The 22585-nt window shown below is 39.1% G+C and overlaps 1 protein-coding gene across 2 annotated transcripts; it reads right to left on the bottom strand.

Moving 5' to 3' along the window:
- Positions 1-4469: 4469 nt before the first annotated feature.
- LIPF (lipase F, gastric type) lies at positions 4470-21684 on the bottom strand. 2 transcript variants are annotated; one of them, XM_023509564.1, is made up of 9 exons: positions 21547-21684; positions 21284-21401; positions 16932-17130; positions 15629-15738; positions 11353-11489; positions 9595-9741; positions 7766-7837; positions 7268-7339; positions 4470-4840 (listed from the first exon to the last, which is right to left on the bottom strand). In XM_023509564.1, the coding sequence occupies exons 1-9, from the start codon at positions 21682-21684 to the stop codon at positions 4604-4606; spliced, it is 1230 nt and encodes a 409-aa protein (XP_023365332.1). In that variant the 3' UTR covers positions 4470-4603. The 2 variants fall into 2 exon arrangements, with proteins under 2 accessions (XP_023365332.1, XP_003783729.1); XM_003783681.2 differs by having other exon boundaries at positions 16932-17031; positions 21547-21651.
- Between the last annotated feature and the right edge of the window lie 901 nt (positions 21685-22585).

Raw genomic sequence — 22585 nt, 5'->3', positions numbered from 1 at the left:
GGGTTATTCTATATGTAAAATATTTAGGATAGTGCCAGTTTTTCCTACCTCCCACCTTCTCTAAAATTTAATTCCTGTACGTGTGTGTTATTTTTTATTGTATTTTTTTCACAATTTTTAATACAAGGGCTAACATGCTAAGTAAAATGAGCACAAACACCATCTTTGGTTTGGGTAAGGAAATAATAGTAATTTCTGTCTTTGAAAAATGAGAAGGATTATAGTTCTATACACAGGAAAAGCAACCATCACCCAGGCCCTGTAAGTCACAAGGTCATTAAAGAAGCTTCCAGTTTAAAAGCTGATGAAACCTCTGGATTTGGAGGACAGTATTCTTCAAGAGGGAGTTAAGAAAGGGGAAAGAAATCCCCACGTATTTGTAGATTAGGGCCCCCTCTCTGCCATTCTGCTAAAAAAATCCATAATGACACTTTCCAGATTCAAAGAAAAACATGCATACACAGAATCATTTCTCTTTGTGCACAAATATCCTTTGCATATATTACCAGGCCCACACATTCACCAACTGACCTTGAGTGGGTGGCAACCCTCCAAACAGTAGTCATGAAGCTGCCTACCTCAGTCTGTAGAGACTCATCCTTCTCAGACATCCATGTCCTGTAATCTGTAGGAACAGCCTGGAGAGGATTAAAGGTTAAGAAGGAAGCTTGTTGAGATGCTGGAAACCTTTATTTTGTACATTCAACTAACTTCAAGAAACTATTTTACGGATGAAGTAGCATCAACTGAAATTAGATCCCTGAGAGATGATAATCATTTATTTTGTGGCTGAACAACTTTTTATTTAACCATTTATTTTGTGGTTGAAACTGAACAACTTGTGTTAAAAATACACACTGGCTGGTGGCTCTTTGGCCAGACTGGTATAATGCACCAGAGAATTCAACTAAATGCTGGCCACTCATAGCTCAGTTGCCCTTATTAATGGTAAATCCTATCCTCTTAATTCCAAGGTCATTTCATTACAATGACCCTAGAATTCAATTTGTGTCAACTCTTATTATTTAAAGTATGTACCTTGCTAGATGCTGAAAACCAGAGGAAACAATCTTTTTAAAGTTGGAATAGAGCCTTACACAAGCTTTCCCTAGTAATGGTGATTAGAAGGTGTTCTGAGAACATCTGACCTGGTGGAGGAAAGTCATCACGGACTTGGACAGGTCTGGAATCCATTATCCTCTCAATTTCTCTATTTCTGTCATGGCATCTCTCCTGTTTTTTATGTCTTCCTGTGCACCTAGAGATAGAGTCATGGTCAGGAGAGGTCATGTGCAAACTACACTTATGAGGAATCAGAAATTTTGAGTAAGCCATCTATTAATCAAATAAAGTAAAAGCCCCTGGTCTAAGGAAAAACACAGTCTCCAACTCTACCCCACCCTCCAGTGGCGACTTTGGATAACTGCATAATGCCTATGACCTTGGTTTAAATAGATTGTGAATACGGACATGTTATTTTAAATAACAGTATTTTTTTATAATGTAGTTATTAGCTGCACATCCCTATCTGTTCACTTATGGAAGTAATTTCATGAAAAGTTAAATTTCAGAACTGTAAAAACAAAACACTGGTAGGTTTTCAGCACTGCTGATGTTATGATAAAGCACATTTCCTTACTAATGGTATACTTCTGGACCTGTGAGTAATGTAAAAGATTAAAATGATCAATTTTGACTGCAGAATCTTTTTACAGCTGAAGAAGGTGAGTATATGACAGTAGGTGAAAAAACTAAAATAAAGAAAAAGGAAAATTATCAACACTCTTTAAATGATACCTGGCATCAGTGCTTCAATCAGTGTACTTTGTAGCTACTGATGGGAATGTCATTAACATTAGACGTGAGGTTGCCATAAGACTTATTAAGATAATATCAGAAGCATTTTTTCTTTATTAATTTCAATTGTCTCCTCCTTTGTTTCACATCTGGCTAATCTGAAGTTGATAATAGCTACGGTTTGTCTGGAGTAGAAATATAAAGTCAGTAAGTTCAACTGCATTGTAAGATAGCGGAACTGTCTAAAACAAGAAATCTGTTATTTCCTAGTTGTCATGATGTGAAAGATAAACCATAGGAATAAGAGTTTAGAATTGGGTTGCTCATTACAAAGCATAGTCAAATGAAAGCACATCAACAGCAAGACAAAATGTGGTTTGTTTAATAGACTCAGAAGAGTGCTTCTCAAAAGGGGCGGTTCCTGACCAGCAGCATCAGTACCACCCAGGAGCTCTTCTGAAATACAAATTCTTACACTAGTGCCAGACTTACTAAATCAGGAACACAAGAGCTTGGCTCCAGCAGTTTGTATTTGAACGGGCCTTCCTGGTGATTCTTATGTACACTGGAGGTTGAGTTTGGAAGACTAATCTCCAGCGCATTTCTTCACTTTTCAGATCATTTTTTGTCCCAGATTGTTTTTCTAAGGATGTTTGTATGTTCAAGACCTTTGAAAGACAGAGGTAGTATCTTCCTCCAGTATAGAGGGCAGGTTTTATTCTGGCCAGTAGAATAGAGATGTCTCCATATGGAACAAAGATTACACAGGTTTTCGGGAAGCCCTTTATGAGACTGGAAGTTTCCTAAAACTTGCAGCTTTTTCACTTGGGTCCTCCTTTGCATCACCCCTCTGGGAACTGGAGAGCAAGGAGAATGTGAATATAGTAATATAGTGAGGTCTGCTCTGTAATGGAGTCCTGAGTTATGACCTAAGAGGTTTCTTATCTTCTGCCAGCATCCACAAAATTGTGAACAGGCCACCTTGTTAGGTTGCAAGACTTCACGGTCCTTCACGGATTAGAGCTACGAAACCAGAACTCAGTTAAAATGGATCTCGCCTTTCAGTCACTGCTCTACTCAGGTGTCATTTCTCAGGGGAGCCTCTCCTGACTACTCTATTTAAAATAGTGCCTGTATTGTTCCTATCCCCTTACCTGCTTTATTTTCTCAGTAATCATTCTTATGTGATATATGTATCTGTGTATATTTTATTATCAATCTCTACTGCAAAAACGTAAGCTCTATTTCAACAAGGGGTTTAGTGTTGTCCCTGTACCTAGAAGAGTGTCTGGCTTGATAAATGTTTATTAAATGTTATGTATTAAACATAAATATTTATTAAATGAATAGAAACATGATATATATGATTGAAATATATTAAATGAATATATATATTTTCCCAGGCAGTATAGGTGTAATAGATCAAGAAGCTTTTTTAAAAAAAAATTTGATCAGATTAATTTTTGCTTGGTTTTGATAATAAGTTCAGCTCCTTTTTATATCATTGCTTTGACATCTGTCAGGCAGAAGATATATGAAATAGCCTTGAAATATAATTTCAGTGCTTTCCCATCTTGTTTTGGTTCGAACCTGCTTTAGAGCCAAACTACTTACAGACTTCTGATCTTTTGATCTCCCTGATCAATTTGACCTGTTTTGAATTCAAGCAGTCTTGAGAAATCTAAAGAATATTAAATATATGCTATGAGGCACTTTAAAATGTTAAGTACATAATTCTAAATTCTCTAGAAGGCACATTTTGAAGCTCTCAGAAAAAGGTATATTAGATGATGGAAATTCTTGGGCGGGAGAGTTATCAAAGGAAATGTAATTCTTTTTCTGATTGCATGCCTATGTCTGTGTACATTCTCAGTGAAAAGTGGGTAAATAAAATTTTATGTATGTGTATATTATAAATATTACATATAAAATATGCCTGCACATATAAATATGTATTTTTAATTATACTTATTTACAAATATAGTGTCTACACACAGGCACACATATACACACACTCACACAGTGAGCATACGTTCTTCAGGGTCCTGTAATCTAAAATATGTGAGACAAGGAGACGAGGATATGCAAAACCTGCAGCCTTTTGACTTCAAGATTATTCTTTTATAAGCAAGCACCAAAAGAGGCAAGAAAAGCTTCACCTTTCTCTGCTGCACCCCTTTCAATATAAGTTTACTCCATAAAATTCAGATTCCCTCAAAAGGCTACACTTAAGGACCCAAGATGATGAGGGCACAATGGTGGTAATATTAGAGCACAACGTTTACCCTTCCAGCTTCCTAAATTGGGACTGAGGTTGTATCCTCTTCCTAGGAAGTGAAAATAAGCTGACCTCAATTTGGTTTATATCTCAACTGGACTTTTCATGAGATTAAACATGCAAAAGAACAAGTGATATTCCCACCATACGGATACAGAGATTGAGATTCAACAATAGAAAACAGGTACTTGGTATCAAGCTACCCAAGAGGAGTCAACAGCCCCAGCACTGTCTTTTAGCAATACTCATGGTTCATGGCTTATCATCTAAGTTGAATGTAAAAGAGAAATTGAAAAGGAACTTCACCAGCCTCTCAGGTGTTTCTAGATAAATTTCCAAGTGAAAAATGAAATTTCTCTAAAGTGAAAAAAAATTCAAAATGACCAATCAGAAGTTTATTGATGCCATATATTTCTAAAGTCAAAATTACAGAAAGAAGCACTGCATTTTCAACACTACAGGAAATTACACATGAGAGAGAAAGAGATTTTGGAAAAAAAATGAATGGATAATTCTTTGAATCCAGAACTACTTTTTATCTTCTGCCATCATAGAAACAATTTCATTGTAAATTTCTTGAGGGGCATCTATTGCCCAGATAAAATCCAAGTGATTGTAAAAAGGTATCTCCTTGTGGTAAATGAGATTCGAGAGTTTGGGAAGCAGAAGGGCAACGTCTCGGGGGTCCGCCAGCCAGTCATTGCCACCACTCCACACAGCAATGGGCACGTTCATGGCTGTCAGATTGTAGTAGGGAGGTGTGGGCTAAAAAATACAAGGGAAAGAACCAGAGTGTCAGTAACCACACTTTAAACCCAAGATATAGTCTTTAGGTATTTTGCAGAACATTAACTAACTTAGTTTTATGAGTAAATTTTAAGAGGGATTGCTCAGAGAAAGCTCTCTTTATCCACAGAGCACAGTGGATGCAATATGTTTTACATCAGTGCTTTTCAAACTCTAACGGACCTGCCAATCACATGGGTATGTTGTAAAAATGGACATTCTGAAGAGGTCACAATCCTGCCACCATAGATGAAGCCATATTGGTGGTTCCACACCACACTCTGAATAGCGAGGCTTCCGATAACAACTCTTAGACTTGTGTTAACACATTGATTTCGGCTCAAGCTGAAGGAGGTGGATTTGATTAAATTCTAATTATAATAGATTGTTTTTGCTCAAACACTTTAAAGAATAATCTCTTCAAAATGCCCTGAGTCATTTATTTTGGCTTTGTATTGACTTCTCAGGATGGGTAGTGGGTAAGCCAGTCAGTTCCGTTAAGGAGTTGTATTTATTGAATACTTATCTGATGGTACAAAGTATTTCTTCAAATTCTGAGAAAAGGTATTATCAACCTATTTTCTATTTCTAGAAATGACCATTTGCATAGACATTTTATTTGTTTATTTATTTTTTTGAGACAGAGCCTCAAGCTGGGTAGAATGCCATGGCATCATAGCTCACAGCAACCGCCAACTCCTGGGCTCAAGTGAGTCTCTTGCCTCAGCCTTCCAAGTAGCTGGGACTACAGGTGCCCACCACAACACCCGGCTATTTTTTGGTTGCAGCCATCATTGTTGTTTGGTGGGCTTGGGCTGGATTCGAACCCACCATCTTAGGTGTATGTGGCTGGCGCCTTAGCCACTTGAGCCACAGGCACTGAGCCCACATAGATATTTTAAAGAGGGTTGTAAAGCACAAAATGGAACAAGAGCATTATCTCCCATTTTCTGGCTGCCCAGACAAAATTTCATTGGTTTTTTTAATCAGATTTCAAGAATAGCAACTCAACATACTAAAAGTTTCTGTATTCTTACCTTACCTAACAGCCAACTTGCCATAGCAAAATATTTTATCATACATAATTTCCCTAATATTTTAACCCTTTCTATTATATTCCCTATGTATTCGAGAAAATGAAATAATGAGGGGAATATCCATAATCATAAACCTACTTTCTTTTACTCCTGGTGTTGAAAGAGTTACTTTGCTGCTAGCTCTGTCTCTTACATTAGCGTCACTGCTTCAGTTAGTTGAAGATCAGTCTGAACTGTTATTGGCTAGGTTGGAAGGAGAGTGGACTTGGGTACTGGATATTCCAGGTCTGACCCTCTAAGACCAAGTTCTCTGATTACTAGTATTGGAAGCCAAGAGATATAGAGGTTCAAAGCAAGACTGGTGGTTTGAGAAGGTGATGGTTGGGGAAAAAATGTTGTCAAGAAAAGTTTGAAATGGTATTCTGAAAATGTCTTTAAAGACATCAAAAATTCAAAATAAATGAGAACATCTTCTTTACACATTGGACATTGTTATCAACACATACAAATTCCTTCTAAGTTTTACATCATGAAAACATATGAAAATTAATAGATTTGTTCAGCTGCCACTTGGATGGAAAGATTGAATGGGGGGTAAAGTGGAAGAACAGATGATATAAAATAATGTAGCCATTTTCCTTGTTCAAAATAAGTCAGGGATAATCTGAGAGTTTACCCCCAGCTAAGGGCTTATAGATATTATCAAATTAAATCCTACCAACAACTTTCAAAGTCTGAGTGAGTAGAGATAGGAAGAAATTATCACCCAAACTGATACTGACTGCAAATAAGATGAACACTAAAGTCCAAGTTCTTGGTCCAAGTACTTTGAACAAGCCCCAGTGTGAGGACTGCTCAGTATGTCTGCCTGTGCCACAAGGCCCTTGCTTACTAAAAAATATTCTGGCCTTGACCTGCAAGTACACTCTTCTTCTTCTATATGGGAATGTATTCCAGCCAAATCACTCCTTTGGCGCTTAACAAAGAGGAGGATATTGTTTCAAAGACCAGAAATTCCAGTTCTATCTCATGAATAGGTAGAATTATTAGTTTACTGTATCAATCAATTGTACTTCAGAAAGGAAAGAACAGGGTGCTGGGAACTGGGATACAGGGAGGGTCTGTGTAATGTCACTGGCTGTTGATAAATTCTGGTAAGTGTGTCAGGTGTGAGGGTGTGGTACTTCAAGGGCAGCTCAAACAAGCCCAGCTGCTGGGGCACGAACACAGTCCTGCAGAGGGAATGGAGACTTGATATGTGTATCAGCATTCCTTTTAGAAAATAGATGGATGGTTCACATAATTTCTTCTTTAACCTTTGCTCGTTTTGTCTTTCCAAATGCAAATGATTTCTCTTTTAGAAGCTTACCTGATTATAGTGCATCATGTTTTGAACCGGGCTTCCCCAATTGAAAGCTTGGAATTTTCCAGACTCAACAGCCTATTGCAGAGACATTTAAAACATTAGAAAATAAAAATTCTCCTTATTATGTGAAAAATAAAATTTGAACCTTCCCATGTAGTTTATGTTTAATTTCAACAATTATTAAAATATTTTTCTCATTCCATAAAAAGACTATTCATCATCTAGGACAAGGCATTTATGTAAATTTCAACGAAGCATTGCTTGAAATAATTTTCCTTGCATGCCAAGTCATAAAAAAAATTCATTTCTTTGCCTCCCAAAGTGACTGTTCTTATAAAATTTTTATTCACGTGGATTTATAGGTAGTTTTACACAGTAGTCATATGCCAGAGAAATTACCTGCCGGGTGCATTTCACAGAATATTTTAAGAATGTGCTTTAGGTAAAGTGCAAAGTGTTCAAGCCCACAAATAGGTTTTAACAGCATCTGAAAAATTCTACCTGTGTCCAGTGGAAGATGTTTTGGACAGAAGTTCCTGCTGGATTATGTGCTAGGTACACATCCAAACGACTCTAGAAATAGAGCACACACACGTTTACCGACACAGACACATATTCAGTTTCTCAAAGACAGCTAAGATCTACATTTTCTAATTCAAATTAAGTATTTAAGGGCAGTATTTAGTGGAAGAAGATAAGCAGTACATTTGTATTTCACTTTAGGGTTTTAAAAGTGTAGTTGCGTGTGTACTTCTAATTTGTAGAGTTCAACCAAGAGAGCTTATTATTTCCATTTTATCAAAATGAAAATTGAGGCTCAAAGAAATGTCCAGAGCCACACAGATGGATCCAGAGACTGTAGATCACTGAGTCTAACTGCACAGAGTGCAGTAGGTTAAATATTCACACACAGGCTTCTTGCTTTGCAGAACAATAGCATACATGAGATGGTAACATCATACAGTCATTATTTTCCAATTATTCTATTTTATCAGGGCCCTAGTACATCTTGCCAAGACCCCAGAAAGTAAACTGAAGTCTCCTTGTCAGATTGCCTTGGCTGGTTCATAGTGGCTCTGAAGGCCACTAATATAGAAGACTATGGCCAGAGTCCAACTGACCACCTTCATAGCAGACTCAAGTTTCTCTTCTGAAGAAGATAAAATCTTTGATTTCCTTTGTTCTCTGTATCTCTATTTTACTATTCTTTTCAAAATAAGGCTCTTCTTGGTTGAATACAGTGTTCTGTACTGCCTGTTCTTAGGATATTGAACACAGGCTATACCATTGGTCTCCATAGGTGACAAACATCTCCAGAATCCTGGAGAGGAACTACTTTCTAAGAGAAGAAAAGTCCTCATTTATCATCTGAAGTGGGGGATAATGGAAAACTTTCCTCTGTATATTCACTAGCATTGAGAAAGAGAACTGAGTCTCCCTGATTTCCGCTGAGCCAGGGTCCTCGCCTGTCTTTTTCACCTCTCAGTTCCCAGTAACTGCAACACTATGTACAATTATGCCTTCTTGTCCATGAACTTGATTATCTTAGGTGTTCAAGGGTATGTAACTAAACTGATAGTTTGGAGTAAGGATTGTTGTCTATGTATAAGAGTAAGAATAGTAGCAAAACATGATAGTACTGGGCACTGTGCTCTATAGGCTTTGCACTATGTTCTTTGCGCTTTCCATATATTAGCTCATTATAGCTTCGCGATAACCCATCCTGTGAATGAGAAAACCGAGATAGAGGAGTTCAAGTCCATTGTAAAGGTAGGATTTGAATTTAGGCTGGCCCGAGTCTATACTCTTAGCTACTTAATGATAACGCGTTTTGTCACAAATGTTTTAAAAACCTAACTTAATGCAAAACAAGTAATAAAAGGCAGATAAAGAAAACAGACAAGGTCCTACATAAATACTAACTCTGAAATATGCTTTATAAAGTTTATGGGGATGATTATCAGCATTAAAATATTTATAAGAACATTTATTCAATGCCAAGACATTTTTGCCCAGAGAAGCCTGCCAAAATATATGGTTCAGTTCCTTATCTCTCAGAATTTAAATGTCACACCAGTTATTTAGGGGTGAGTAGTGAGTTGTGATTTTTTCCCTACATGTTTATTTACTTTAGGATCAACTCGGGTGAGAGAAAGGAAGTGAGGGTGACAAAATTGAGAGCAATGATTTGCAATTTCTTTTGGGTTTATCAGGAGATCATGGACACCATTCTGAAGCTATTACTCATTCTTATAAACTACCATCTCTGAGTAATGATGAAACAAGTAATCAAAGATGCTCAAAATATAGAAATCTCAATGCATACAAACCACATTCAAGTTTTTATTGTCAAATCCACAGATGATAAATAAGGCGTTGCTGCAAAGGAGATTCAGGGTCTGGCGGGAGCACACTTCAGTAGCAAGAAATTGGTCAAAGAAGTTGTGTGGGAAGAATATTTTGCTACCAAATATAATCTGAAAAATAAAAGTATCATTAGAGAGTTGCAGCCATGAAACCGTAGAAAAGACTGATTTATCTGGTCTACTTCTACAGCTGTTTATTAGGCTGATATGTTTTTATTATCATACTTTGTTTTAGGAGTTTCCAATACTTCCATTGAATTCTCCCAATAAGTTGTGAAAGGGACAGGGCAGACAGCAATATTGGCTATCTTTTTTTGTTGCATTAATAACTGCAATGGCTTTAAGAGGAAGTGTACAACACAAAGAGTTATAATCTAGTTGTGATATTAGGAGCTATGGAATAAAATAATAAAACAACATGGCAGACTGTCCTAATTAGGTGCCAAGATGTGTGATCTCACTAATAAATTGTGAAAAGATCAGGAGGAGAAATAGTGACTCAGAGCCATATTTTCAGCAAAGTCATTAAGAAGGCAATGAAGCTCAGTTGCAGAATTGAAAGGATTGGCCCTTTGCACTTGCCCCAACTCTGTTTGAGAAAGGCAAACATTTTGTTATCTCCATTTTCTGCATGAGGAAACAGGAGATTAATATAAGTCATTTAAGTCATGGTTTTGAGCTAATTATAACTGCATTTTACCTAGAATCCTGACTCAAGCCTCTGACTTGAGGTCTAGTGGAGATTTTTTTGCTTGTTTTTTGTTGTTTTAACCACCCTCTCCATTGCCTATCAGAAAATCTGAGTACAGGTAGGAAATAAGTTCTGGATCTGTGCAGCACCAGGTAATATACTCAAAGTCATCACAGAATTTCAGATTCTGAATAATAGTTTTACAAATGTAGTTGACTGTAGGTCAAGTCTCTTAGGCTGTAGACATACCTATTAGCACAGGGTGAAAAGGAATGGACAGTACAAAAGTACAGAAGGAAATGGCATCATTACATATTAGAGCCTGAGCCTAAACCATTCTCCTAAAGGAACCTGTGTGTGTGTTGGGAGGGGGCAGGGGGGTTTCAGCAAATGGGAGAATTGGGATATTATGCACTGGGAAAAATACAGATTATTAATAATTCCCTACCATGTATGTCTACTGTATATGGTATATTTATGGTTTACTGAAATCCCCACTTAAAGAGGAGGCAGATGCTTTTAGGAAAGCCAAGAGTATCTGATGAGGAGTGTCCAGGTGTTTGCCTCACTGAACCATTGGCATCTTTCTTCTTTCTCCTTTTCCTTTCCTTTCCCTCCCCCCTTTCCTTCCCCTCCTCTTTCCAGTTTCCATACCCCTTGGTAAATTAGGTTATGTATTTGACTATTTTGTTTCTATTTCCCCTTCGCTGCTCCAAGAGTGAAATCACAGCCTTGACGCTGCTAGGTAGAATGCTTGGTAAGTGAAATGCCCATGAAGGAGCCAAACCTCTCCCAGGAGCTGTGAACCCATGGAAACCTAGTGAAGAACAGAGGAACAAATGGGGATCTCAAAGTCTGTACAGGGGATTCAGACATGGCCAATGCTATTGAAGAAATAACATAAACATGTACAGTCTCATTTGGATTCTAATTTTGATTGTCCACAGGTGTCTTTGTTCCCCTTTCCATCACTTTGAAATACATGGGTAATCAGGTGTCTTAGATTCATTTAATTAAGGAAAATTACATACCTTGAAGAGGAATGGAGGAATAAGTGTGAGCTTGTTCAAAAGGCTTTTTGTATACTTTGCAGTGGCAACTGGAGCTAGTGCATAAAAGGTTTTGATTCTTTCAGCCAGCTTGGGATTGGTAGAAAAGGCGATGAAACCTGAAGTAGGACAAGGGACTGGTTAAGGAATGAGAGGGTTTGGTTTTGTTTCTACAAGTGTAACATTATCTTGGACTTACTCAGGATGGCATATGAGACAAACAGAAACTGGCACTTTTGCTGGTTCAAAATATTTTAGTGTATTTGTTTTATTTCGTAGATTTTCCATAGGTCATAAGGCTAGAACTTTTTTAAAAATTATAATAAACTTTACGTTTATTATAATTTTAAACAAACTCACACTTACGACCTGAGAAAATACGCCTAATTTAGGATAACCATATGGTTACAAAAATTGTTATTTAAACTACATATAGGTTTTGATGAATTGTAATGAGATAGTCAACACTTAACATGTGTAGAGTATATAAGTGGAAAGATTACAGGCGTGAGTTCAAAACATAACCAAACTGGAATTGAATCCTAGCTCTGGTTTGTTAGTTTTTTGACCTCAAGCACATCACCTAAATTCTAAGATCCTGTTTCCTCATGTGAAATCAGAGGATAATACTGAGTGCTTCCTTAGGTTGTTTAGGAACGAAAGGAGGTGAAGCTTGTAAAGAATTGACCATGATACTCGGCACATAGTAAATGCCTGATAAATGAGGACCCAAGAGAATTCAAACATCTATGCACAATGTATGTACTCCGCCTCTGTCTGTAATTAATTGGTTTTATGAACAGTAGTATATTAGCAGCCTAGGATGTAATCGAGTCGTTATTAAGTTAAACTCTCTACAGTCTAATTGCATACTACAAGCCCTTCCACTATTAATAATGACATACATTGGTGAGACTTGAGAAAGACCTGAAAAAAAAAAAAACTCTTCATATCTAAACATCTATAAAATATTCAGCCTGATTCTATTTCAGGAATAGATCACTGTACAGTGATTCCAAGTTCACTGTATTTATTATCGGGTTCTTTATCAAGTTGCCTTAATATTGTAGATTACAATGCCTTAACCCAGACCAAGCAGGACTCACACATGGGTAGCCTAAGTGAGTGCCAAAAGGTGACTTCTCCAGTGCTTCTCAGAATCAACATCATCCTACTTCAGTTCCAATTCTAACAGGAGTACTTAAGTAACTTCCCAACACACAGAAGATTGGAAGATGTAAATTTGGAAGCAGAAGTGACTTCTGGATATTTATGAGCAATGAGTAGTGAGAAAGAAGAATGGAGTGTTCAAAATTCAAATCACTCCAAAGAATAACAGAGTAGTTGCAGTTAAATAGGTTTCAGAATAAGCAGTCTACTTACCTCAATAAATTCTAAGGAAACTGCAGTATTGCATCTCAACACAATAATTTTATAACCTTAGACCATCAAGAAAAGATTAGACAATGTTCAATACATGCTGTTTCATGCGTCAGGGGAGTATGTCAGAGCTTGATATGGATTTCCATCCCCAAATGGCAGAATTTTTGTAGAGTTTTGGAAATTAAAGAATAAATTCTGGAAGTCTTGAAAATGTCTCGCTTTTTAACAAAGGATCGTGAATTGATGTTGACCCTGTGTCAGTGATGTTATTCTGCCCAGATCCCCCTTCAAGTCTGAGGCTTTTAGTCAACCCCACCTGCAGGGGAAGCTGCGGCTGACAGCCCTCAGCTGTGAGCCCTCTCTGATCTGGCCTCTGCCCCTGGGGTCATGCTCCCTTCCCCAGGTAGCCTGTACCTCATGGCTGGTCAGCAAGCCAGCAAAGAGACCGGGCTCCCAGCCCCACTAGGGAAGACTCTGAGGAGCTGAGGTCTTGAGAGCCGCTTTAAAATACAGCTTCTCCCTCTGGCAGGCCTGTGTTTTGCCCTTCTAAAAGTGTTTGTCTAGGGTGGTGCCAGTGGCTCAGTGAGTAGGGCACCTGCCCCATATACCAGAGGTGGGGGTTCAAAACTGGCCCTGGCCGAGAACTGCAAAAAAAAATTGTTTCTCTCAAAAACATCCTGAGTGCTAATCCTCACTTTGGGAACTTGGCCTATAATACCAGGGACATTAGGAAGCTGTTTTCTCAGTCTAAAATTCTACAGTTGAGCTCTAGGCTTTAGGATGAGCAAGCAGTTCTCAGAAGAAAGCTTTCACAGACTACCATCATCAATTTTAAATACTTTCCTGTAAATGTGTTTGTGTTGAATATTCAGATTGCTGGGAACTGTGGTCCAAAACAAGGTTGTCATTTGAGAGTAAGGATCAGCATAAAGACATGTTGAGGATCAACAAAAAGCCTGTGACCCCCCCAATCCCCCCCACTTCCACCCTACTCTTCTATTTACGGCATCTCTCGTGCTCTCCTGAACTTGCTTGATTATGCCTTTACCTCAACCCCTCCACCACAGCTGCCATTATAAAAGTGCCCTGTAACTTCCAGGCAGTTTTCTGACTGCATTATCAGTAAGATTTTTCCACAGTTGCCCAGATTCTCCTTCTTACAACACTTTCTTCCCTTGATTTCCAGAACACCAGACACTCCTGGCTTACTGTATGCCACCATCGCCATTAATTCCCTGCTCTCCTCCCAGTGACTCCTGTCTTGTATTTTCAACCCAGTTCTCTCCCTTGAACTCCTGATCGGACTGCCTGGCACTTCCACGTGAAATCTTCAACAGGCACCTAACGCTTAGCGGACGCAAACTGAGCTCCTGCTCGCCACGTCACACCAGCTCTTCCCACAGGCCTCCTCAGCTCAGTTAGTGACATCCCATCATCTCCTGTGCTCAAGCCACAAACCTGATCACCCCCCTGGACTCCTATTTATCTCTCGTACCTCATATCCAATATGTCAGCAAATCCTGTTGGCTCTACTTCCAAAGTATGTTTTAAAATTGTACCTAGAAGCTGCCCATCTATCATTATCCCCACAGCGCCCTCACCTCCCACCCAGGTCTCCACCATTTACTGCATATGTTACTGCAAGCGTGGGTCCTCCAGCTGGTTCTCTGCTCCTGCCCTTTCCCGCCTACTGACAGAGGGATCCTGTTACTCCTCTGTTCAAAATCCTCTGTGTTACCTTTTCCCTCAGTGAAAGGTGAAATCCCTACAGTAGTCCCTGAGCCCTGAACAGTCTGCCCTGCCCATCCCCGGTGATCTTATTCCTCACTCCCTCTTCTCTCTCTCTGTCTGATTCATCGCACAGGGCACAGTTTCACTGCTGTTCTTTGAACAAACTAGCTGTGCTCCAGCTTCAGATTTTTCACACTTGCTGTTCGCTCTTCCTGGAACATCAGTCTGCCAGGTTGGATGTGAATCACCATCTGCCTTTTCTTTCTTTCTTTCTTTTTTTTTTTTTTTTTTTGTAGTTTTTGGCCTGGGCTGGGTTTGAACCCACCACCTCTGGCATATGGGGCTAGCGCCCTACTCCTTTGAGCCACAGGTGCCGCCCACCCTCTGCCTTTTCAATGGCTTTGCCCACGGAGTGTGTCTTCCCTGGGGAAGCCCTCTGACTTCGAATACCATTCCCTGAGTTATTTCCTCTGCATAGTATTACTGACATCTAGTATACATAGAACCTCTGTAAGGTGACCACCCAAGGGACTGTAGTAAGCTGACCAACATACAAAAGTGATCAACAGAAGGAACTAGGCCTACTGTAGTGATATGTACTTGTGGCACATGTCCAGCCTATTAAAATTAGGTCAACTTAAAAGGTGATCAATATAGGGAGGTGATCAACTATGGAGCTTCTACTGTACTTTATATTTTACTTTTTAATCTCTGTTATTATTCTCTGTCTCCTCTCACTGGAGTATAAGTGGTACAAAAGCAGAGATTTTAATCTATTCTGTTTATTGATATATTCTTTGAGCACATCATGGGTACCCCATGGATATGGTTGAATGAATAGAATAAACTCAGTCCGGAGATCACATGATACAATGTGTCAGACCATGGGGCCTGGAAGTCAGGTTGCCTGGCCAGGTAGTTGAGCCACCCTGTTGGAAATAACCTATGTCACTTTGCACAAATTATTTATCCTCTTTTTTGGTTTCCCCACCTGAGAGGAATGATCATCACCCCTAGGTCATTGGGCCATTATAGGCATTGAATGACTGGGAATCAATTGGTGTGACTAGCAGCATACCTACTGTAAGTCCTGGGAAGGCGTCTGTGAGAACTAACCCACCTGGCATCGAGTGCCTCTACCTACCAATGGTGGTGCCCTGAGAATGGCCAACATAGTGCAGCTTTTTCTGTCCAGTTTTCTTTACAATAAAGTCAATTGTGGCTGGAAGATCATATTTAGCCATTTCATCAAAGCTGTAAGAAAAAAAAAAGATAAGATAAAAATCAGCACATTTCTTTGTTATAGTTTCTAAAATTTAAACATTTATAGTCAGCACTCCCTCTGGGAAATAGAAACTAGATTCTATAAACATTTCTGCTTATAGAAATGAGTGGGTGTCAGGTGCCCTTTGGGGTGGCTTTTATAAACAACTGATATCATTTCTGAAGTACAGTATTGCAACTGTGATTCAGTCTAAACAAAATAGTATCAGTAGTTGGGAATGACGTCTATCCCTAAAATGAAATGTCAGATTTAATAATCATTTATATGCTGGGTTCTAATTCCATTTAGTATGAATTCAATTCTTCTCTACTTTATACTTTACAAATCAACCAGGACAATATTTTGAAAATAACAAATATATTCTTTGAGCACATCATGGGTATTCCATGGTAAGTACCCCATTAGGGGTGGCTCAACTACCAGTTGAGGCACACCATTGAAAGAATGCCTTTCCCCTGTTTCAGACTTTTCTGTGGCTTCTCATTGAACTTAGAGTGAGCTCCAAGGCCTTCACCATTGTCCACACAGCCCTGCCTGATCTGGCTGTCGTCAGCACCTCAGTCTGCCCTCATGCCACTCTCTCTCCTTACCACACTCGGAAATAACAGGTTTTCTTTCAACTCCTAGAACTCTGGGAATACTTTTGTGCCTCAGTATCATCAGCCAGATTCTCTCCTGTTCTCTGCCTCCATCAGTAATTTCCAGGAATAAGGCTGAAGGAGGTCAGTGATGGGAAGTCTTTGGTAATATCTCCACAGCATTTGAATTTCATTCTCCCTACTCCTCCTATTCATGATGACTCACTCAGGTTGCTGCCTCCCACTCTCAACTGGGTTTTAACATCCCTCTTGAATCCATATAGACATTCCTCTTGAAATTTGCCACAGGCAATAAATTTCTTTGCTTCCGCCATATTGTTCATTCCACTTGGAAGCATATTCAGGGACCCGTACTGGTGGGTACCAAGATCACAGACAGTTGGAGGGAAAAGCTACCCCTGCAATGAGGTATATGGAAGAATCCAAGGAGGAATTAGAATAAAAACGAATTCATTCTCCTCCTACTTGCAGTATAATTTGTTAAAATAGGACTGGATTGGAAGGAGAGAATACCCATGCTTTTTAAACCCTATGGTTTATTTTTAATTGTCCCTTTTCTTTACCTGAAAGCCCAGAATTCAACTGAATCTGGTGAATAGTAGAGATTTTTCCTGGCCCAGGTATTTCCTCTGCTGTTTCCCAGCCACACATCATAACCAGCGTCTGCCAGAATGAAGCCCAGGCTGTTGTTGGGCAGGTTTGAAATCCAGTTTGTGGCTGACGTGAGCAAACCATGCTGCAAAAACACAACAGGTCTCTGGCCTAAAAAAGAAAATTGTTTAATAACTTCATAAATTTCATCCTTGTTGTAAGTAAACATGAAGATAGAAAGTGTTTCATACGCTTAGAAACAAACACATTTGCTTGAGTTGAATATTTTTGACTATCTTATCTTAATGTCAATGATAATTTCTCAGGTGCTTGGTTTCTTAGGTGCCCAAACTTATCAAATTGCATGCTTTAAATAGGGTTTACTGCATGCCAATTCTATTTCAATGAAACTATTGCAAAAATTATATTCTAAGGAAACTCAGCACAATGTTAATTTAGGTGGACTCTGAGCATTGAAGTTTGAGTAATCTTTATTTTTATAATTCACAATTTTTGAGCAATAAGAAAAAGATACATTTTTAATAGTACTAGTGAGAAATGACCTTTCTCTGTTTAGGAAATAGCCCTCAAAATGCTGGCCCATCCTCCCCTCTACAATATACACACCTCAGCTAACTTCCTAATTCTGTAAGTCTCAGTTCAGCTGCTATTTCTAAGAGCAAGTGTAGCAGCCTGTATAGCCTATGGCTAGGAGGAGTGAGAGTTATAGGAAATACCTGTAATGGAACACCTTGGTGAGAAGGGCATGGAGAGAGATTTAGTTCTAACAAGCATGAGAGAGCTCGCGAGATGTGAGCAGTGGTCAATTGGCAGTCTCTACACCTGTGGTAGTGAGAGGCACGAGCTCAGCCTTATATTAGGCTGGAGGCGTAGGCAGTCAGGAGCATGCGCGTTCTATCGCGGACATGCTGACTCTGACTCTGTCTCCTCTGCTGCCTGCAGAAGATTACCAAGCTCTGCTAAAGACTATGATCTATCTGTTCAAAGAAGACTGCTTTACTCTCTCTAAGATACTCTGTCTCTCTCTCTCTCTCTCCAGCTAAAGTAGATAGCTTTCAAGCACCTACGAGAAACTGTTCCTGAGCAAGGGAGCTTAGTGGTCCGCATCCGGAACCTACCTAAGCTGGGCCCGAGACCTGGCCAGTCCTGGGCCCTGACAAGTGGTGTCAGAAGCAGGACAGTGAACGCCACTGACAAATGGTGCTGTGAGCAGGATTCAGTGAACATGGACCGAGGGGGAAATAAGCTTTAGCAAAATAAGAAAAAAAAAGAGAAATAGGAATGCTTAGAGGGAAAAGAAATATCTAAGAAAGACAGCCAAAAGCAGGCCTTTCTCATTGGGTTTTTCCTCTTTCCTACGTTTTCTCTTTCCAAATTCTACTTCTATGGGAAAAAAGCTGGTAAAATCCTTTAGCCTCTTCCATGAAGCTGCTAGAGAAAAACAGAAAAAAGCCTCTAAATAAGAGGAAAAGAGAAAAGCTAGACCTAGAAGATAAGAATCTTTAGCAAACAAGCCTTTAGCCTCAGGGTGAGAAAAGCCTTTGGTAAAACAGCAAAGAGAAAAGTTTGGGAACAGGTTGCAAGAGTTTATGAAGTTAGGGAAGAGAACTTCTAACTGCCTTCCCCTAATACCTTCGCCCAATGCCAGCAGGAAGTAGCTTTTGAGAGACCGACCGATGCCCGAATCCCTTTTTGGCAGTTAAGAGTTCTGTTTAAAAAGAAAAGAATTGAGGTAGATTGAGGCTGGTGAAGAAATAGTGGAAGTTAAGTTTTGTAAAACAAGACTCCAGAGTAAAAATAAACAGCTAAAGAGCGCCTGTCTCTTTAAGGCAGCCAAAGGTTGTAAGAATTGAAAGGGAAAGATTGTAAAAAGTAAAAGGCCAAAAGAAAAAAACCAGTAGAGAAAAATCACGGCAAATGAGATACAGTAGTTGAAATACAGTTGAGAGATCAGATGAATCTTATAGTAGAAGCAGGTAAATGCTATATTGACATCTCAAATTGGGCAGCTGGAAGATCAGAGGGTAAATTCCCCAGTTAACATCAAATGCCGTAAATGTGGGAAGCTAGGCCGTAAGAGAGAAGTGTTTAAAAGGGAAAAGAACGTTGAATGCTAAGGAAAAGGAACAAAAAGCATGTAAACCTCCAGAGCTTTCATTGGGCAAACAAATGCCGTTATCAACTTGATAGAAGATGGAACACCTTTATTGTAGGGAAATTATCAGTTGGGCCAGAATCAGGACCCACTGGTAAATCAAAAAACAGTTTAATATTTTCATCTCAAACCATTCTCAGAAAAAAACAGTATAATTCAATTCTATGCCATGGGAACACTGCCAGCTTGATTAGACCTGTGGTGCCTTAGTGTAAAACTGGGGAAATTAAACCAGACCAATGGATGACAATGGAGAATAATTAGATTAAATGTTTGTGGAATATTAGGTTATCCTGCGTGGTGAAGGGGTAACCAACCTCTCATCAGTGTCTGTGCACTACAACCGGGTCCAGCTAAGGAGACTGGACGCGGCCCAAAGGGGGAGTGTCACTAGGAAGCAAGTGAAGCCTTTGGAAGATTATGAGAGGTGAGGACAAAGGGAGGGAAGAGTAAAAGTTAAACCACCTCTGTGCTAGGAAACTCCATTTGAAAAAAGGAGTCTGGAATCGGCAAAAATTTCGCTGGAAAAGCAACTTGAAAGCAGGAAAAACTCTGCTATCAAGGAATTGTGAAGAGTGGTACTTTCTGGACCACGAGTAACAGTTCCATGAGAGGAACTGCCAAGTGTGGAACCATTAATCCACGAGTAACAGTCTTTTGCGGTCTGTGAAGGGTGGATTTCAGTACCTCGAGTAGCAATAGAAAAATCCTTGCTTGCAAAGATTGCAAGGAAAAAGTTATTTTTTGTTCATCCAGTTAAGTAAATATCAAAGGAAAGTTCCTACAGTTAACTGAAATTTTTCCTGATAGAATTTATCATTTCTTTTTCTCCATTTAAAAAGACCTTTAAGGGAATTAACAGCACAATCATTTTCCCCTAGCAGCCTAATAGTTTACATCTGTGTTGGGCTTCCTCACTTAAAGAGGCCATACCTGGAATTCTGAACTCTGATAATTATCATCATTTGCCTAGAAAGAAAAGGGCTAGATAACAGGAAGAACTGCCCTTACCACATTAAAAATTTTGCTTGTATATAAAAAAGGGGGGAAATGTAGCAGCCCGTATAGCCTATGGCTAGGAGGAGTGGGAGTTATAGGAAATACCTGTAATGGAACACCTTGGTGAAGAGGGCATGGAGAGAGATTTGGTTCTAACAAGCATGAGAGAGCTCGGGAGATGAGAGCTATTGGTGAATTGGCAGTCTCTACATACACCTGTGGTGTTGAGAGGCATGAGCTCAGCCTTATATTAGGCTGGAGGAGAAGGCAGTTGGGAGCATGCGCATTCTGTCACGAATCCACTTACTCTGACTCCTCTGCTGCCTGCAGAACGCCAGCATGGCATCTCTGCTGAAGATTATCAAGCTCTGCTAAAGACTAAGAGCTATCTGTTCTAAGAAGACCTTTACTCTCTCTAAATACTGTCTCTCTCTCTCTCTCTCTCCAGCTAAAGTAGATAGCCCTCAAGCACCTACGAGAAACTGTTCCTGAGCAAGGGAGCTTAGTGGTCTGTGTCTGGAACCTACCTAAGCTGTGCCGGAGACCTGGCCAGTCCTGGGCCCTGACAAGCAAGCTTTCCTCAGAGTCCCTTGTCTAGGTTAGGTGCTTTCAGTAGGACCCATCCTCTCTTCTGCAACATACAGACCCCAGCTAACTCTTCCTAATCTTGTCTCAGGTCAGCTGCTATTTCTAAGAGCAAGTTTTCCTTGGCTTCCCCTATCTGAGTTTGATGCTACATTAGGACTTCCAGTTTAACATACTGTGCACATAAGTAGCATTGACCTTTTGAGGGGGCTGGCGCTGGGTTTCAACCCACCACCTCCTGGATATGGGGCCAGCGCCCTACTCCTTTGAGCCACAGGCGCCACCCCAATAGCATTGACCTTAACACATACTATTATAAATTCCTGTTGCCTTTTTTTTTTTTAATCTAGCTCATTAGTGATCTCCTTGAAGACTGGGAATACAGGTTACATTTCCAGAATGAGCAAGACGTATTAAATTATTAGAAAGAAATAAAAGGAGAAAAAGGACTAGGAAAAAATAAGGAAAAGATGAAGAAAAGAATGGAGGAAGAAAGAATGAAAGAGAGGATAAAAGAAGTTAAAAGGGAAAGAGAGGAAAGGAAGGAGGGAAGGGTATGCATACCTCTATTCTCTGAATTTTCCTTCCCATAAGGAATTCTGTTGATCCCAAGGATATAGCCATCTTCAGTCACGACTTCATATTCTTCACTTGGATATCCCCAATAAGAAATCATCTGACTCTGATAAGGAAAACACACAAGTTTTTAGTTGACCTTTTAAATGCATGTAATAAATATTGTTGGTCACATAAAAACTCAAACCCACATGATTGCAAATCACAATAATGTCTTAATTTTATAGTTCCCTACCCCCACAGTAACTTACAATATTCATAGTCACTTCAGGGCTTTCAGGGTTTAATTTTCCAAGGAAACCTTGTGTGGTTCCGAGTGCAGATATCAGACTTGCCACTATCAAAAGCAGCCACATTTTGAGGCCTTCTGAAACAAAAGAATAACCCATGTCATAGGTAACCCATTATACTTTTGTAAAACTCATATTTATGCCAATTTTACCTTCATGCAAAGTTGAGAAATGCTTGGATTTGATTATACTCTTTCTAGGGGGTGATATGCATCTTAATGCTTACAATGTTTTCACTGTTTGATTCTTTTTGTTTAAGAATGTTTCGATTTTCAAAGTCATGTCAAATGAATATTGTCAAAAACTTCTAACCACAACATATTCTTATTATGCTTCATGTTTAAGACTTATGTCAACTTATTCTGAGAGCTCAAAGTTGGGAGGTGGTTGGATGGACAGTTGACTCCTAGATTCAAACTCAATATAACATGCATTAAAGGCTGAAATTTAGGACATAAAAATCATAGTTTAATGAGGTTATTATAAAATATTTCGAGAAAGCTACTCCAGCCTTTCTATTCCAATGGAAAATAAAAACCCATGTTTATAACAAGAACATGTTCAACAATATCCACAATATTTTTTCTTGCAATACCCTACATTCGATATGACCAAAATGTCAATAAAACATATGTTAAAAAAATATTGTTTATGACGGCCACTCATAAGTATTTACTGATCTGAGATTATTATGTGTACTTAATAGCGACTATCACCTTCTCAAAATGCACCAAAACTAGAGTAATGTGTGAATATAATTTTAGAAAAGTTATTAATCTCTTAATCTATTAGTGAGGTATTATCTCATTGAAATTACTTAGGTTGGCCTTGAAAATTAAAAATCAGCAATGTATTGATGTTCTAATATCTTGCTTAGTCCAACCCAAGGCCTATGGGCCATATGCTGATTATTTTGACTGTTTTGGTTATCTGTGGTGTTGGATATTAAAAGTATGCATGGGCCTTTTTTTGCTCATCAGTGTTCATTAGTGTTGGTGTA

Source organism: Otolemur garnettii, unplaced genomic scaffold, assembly GCF_000181295.1.
Source record: "Otolemur garnettii isolate 467f Iridium unplaced genomic scaffold, OtoGar3 scaffold00008, whole genome shotgun sequence".
NCBI lineage: Eukaryota > Metazoa > Chordata > Mammalia > Primates > Galagidae > Otolemur > Otolemur garnettii.
Note: the sequence above shows the minus strand (reverse complement) of the source record. Positions and strands in the feature narration are given on the sequence as shown.

What these genes read in the sequence shown, in the direction of transcription:
- LIPF (XM_023509564.1), bottom strand. Translation starts at nt 21,684, where the DNA reads ATGGGTTATTCTTTTGTTTCAGAAGGCCTCAAAATGTGGCTGCTTTTG. An exon ending in ACAATAAAAACTTGAATGTG is followed by an intron (nt 7,838 to 9,594) that starts GTTTGTATGCAT and finishes CTCTATTTCTAG; the next exon opens with AGTCGTTTGGATGTGTACCT. An exon ending in ACATCTTCCACTGGACACAG is followed by an intron (nt 7,340 to 7,765) that starts GTAGAATTTTTC and finishes TCTCTGCAATAG; the next exon opens with GCTGTTGAGTCTGGAAAATT.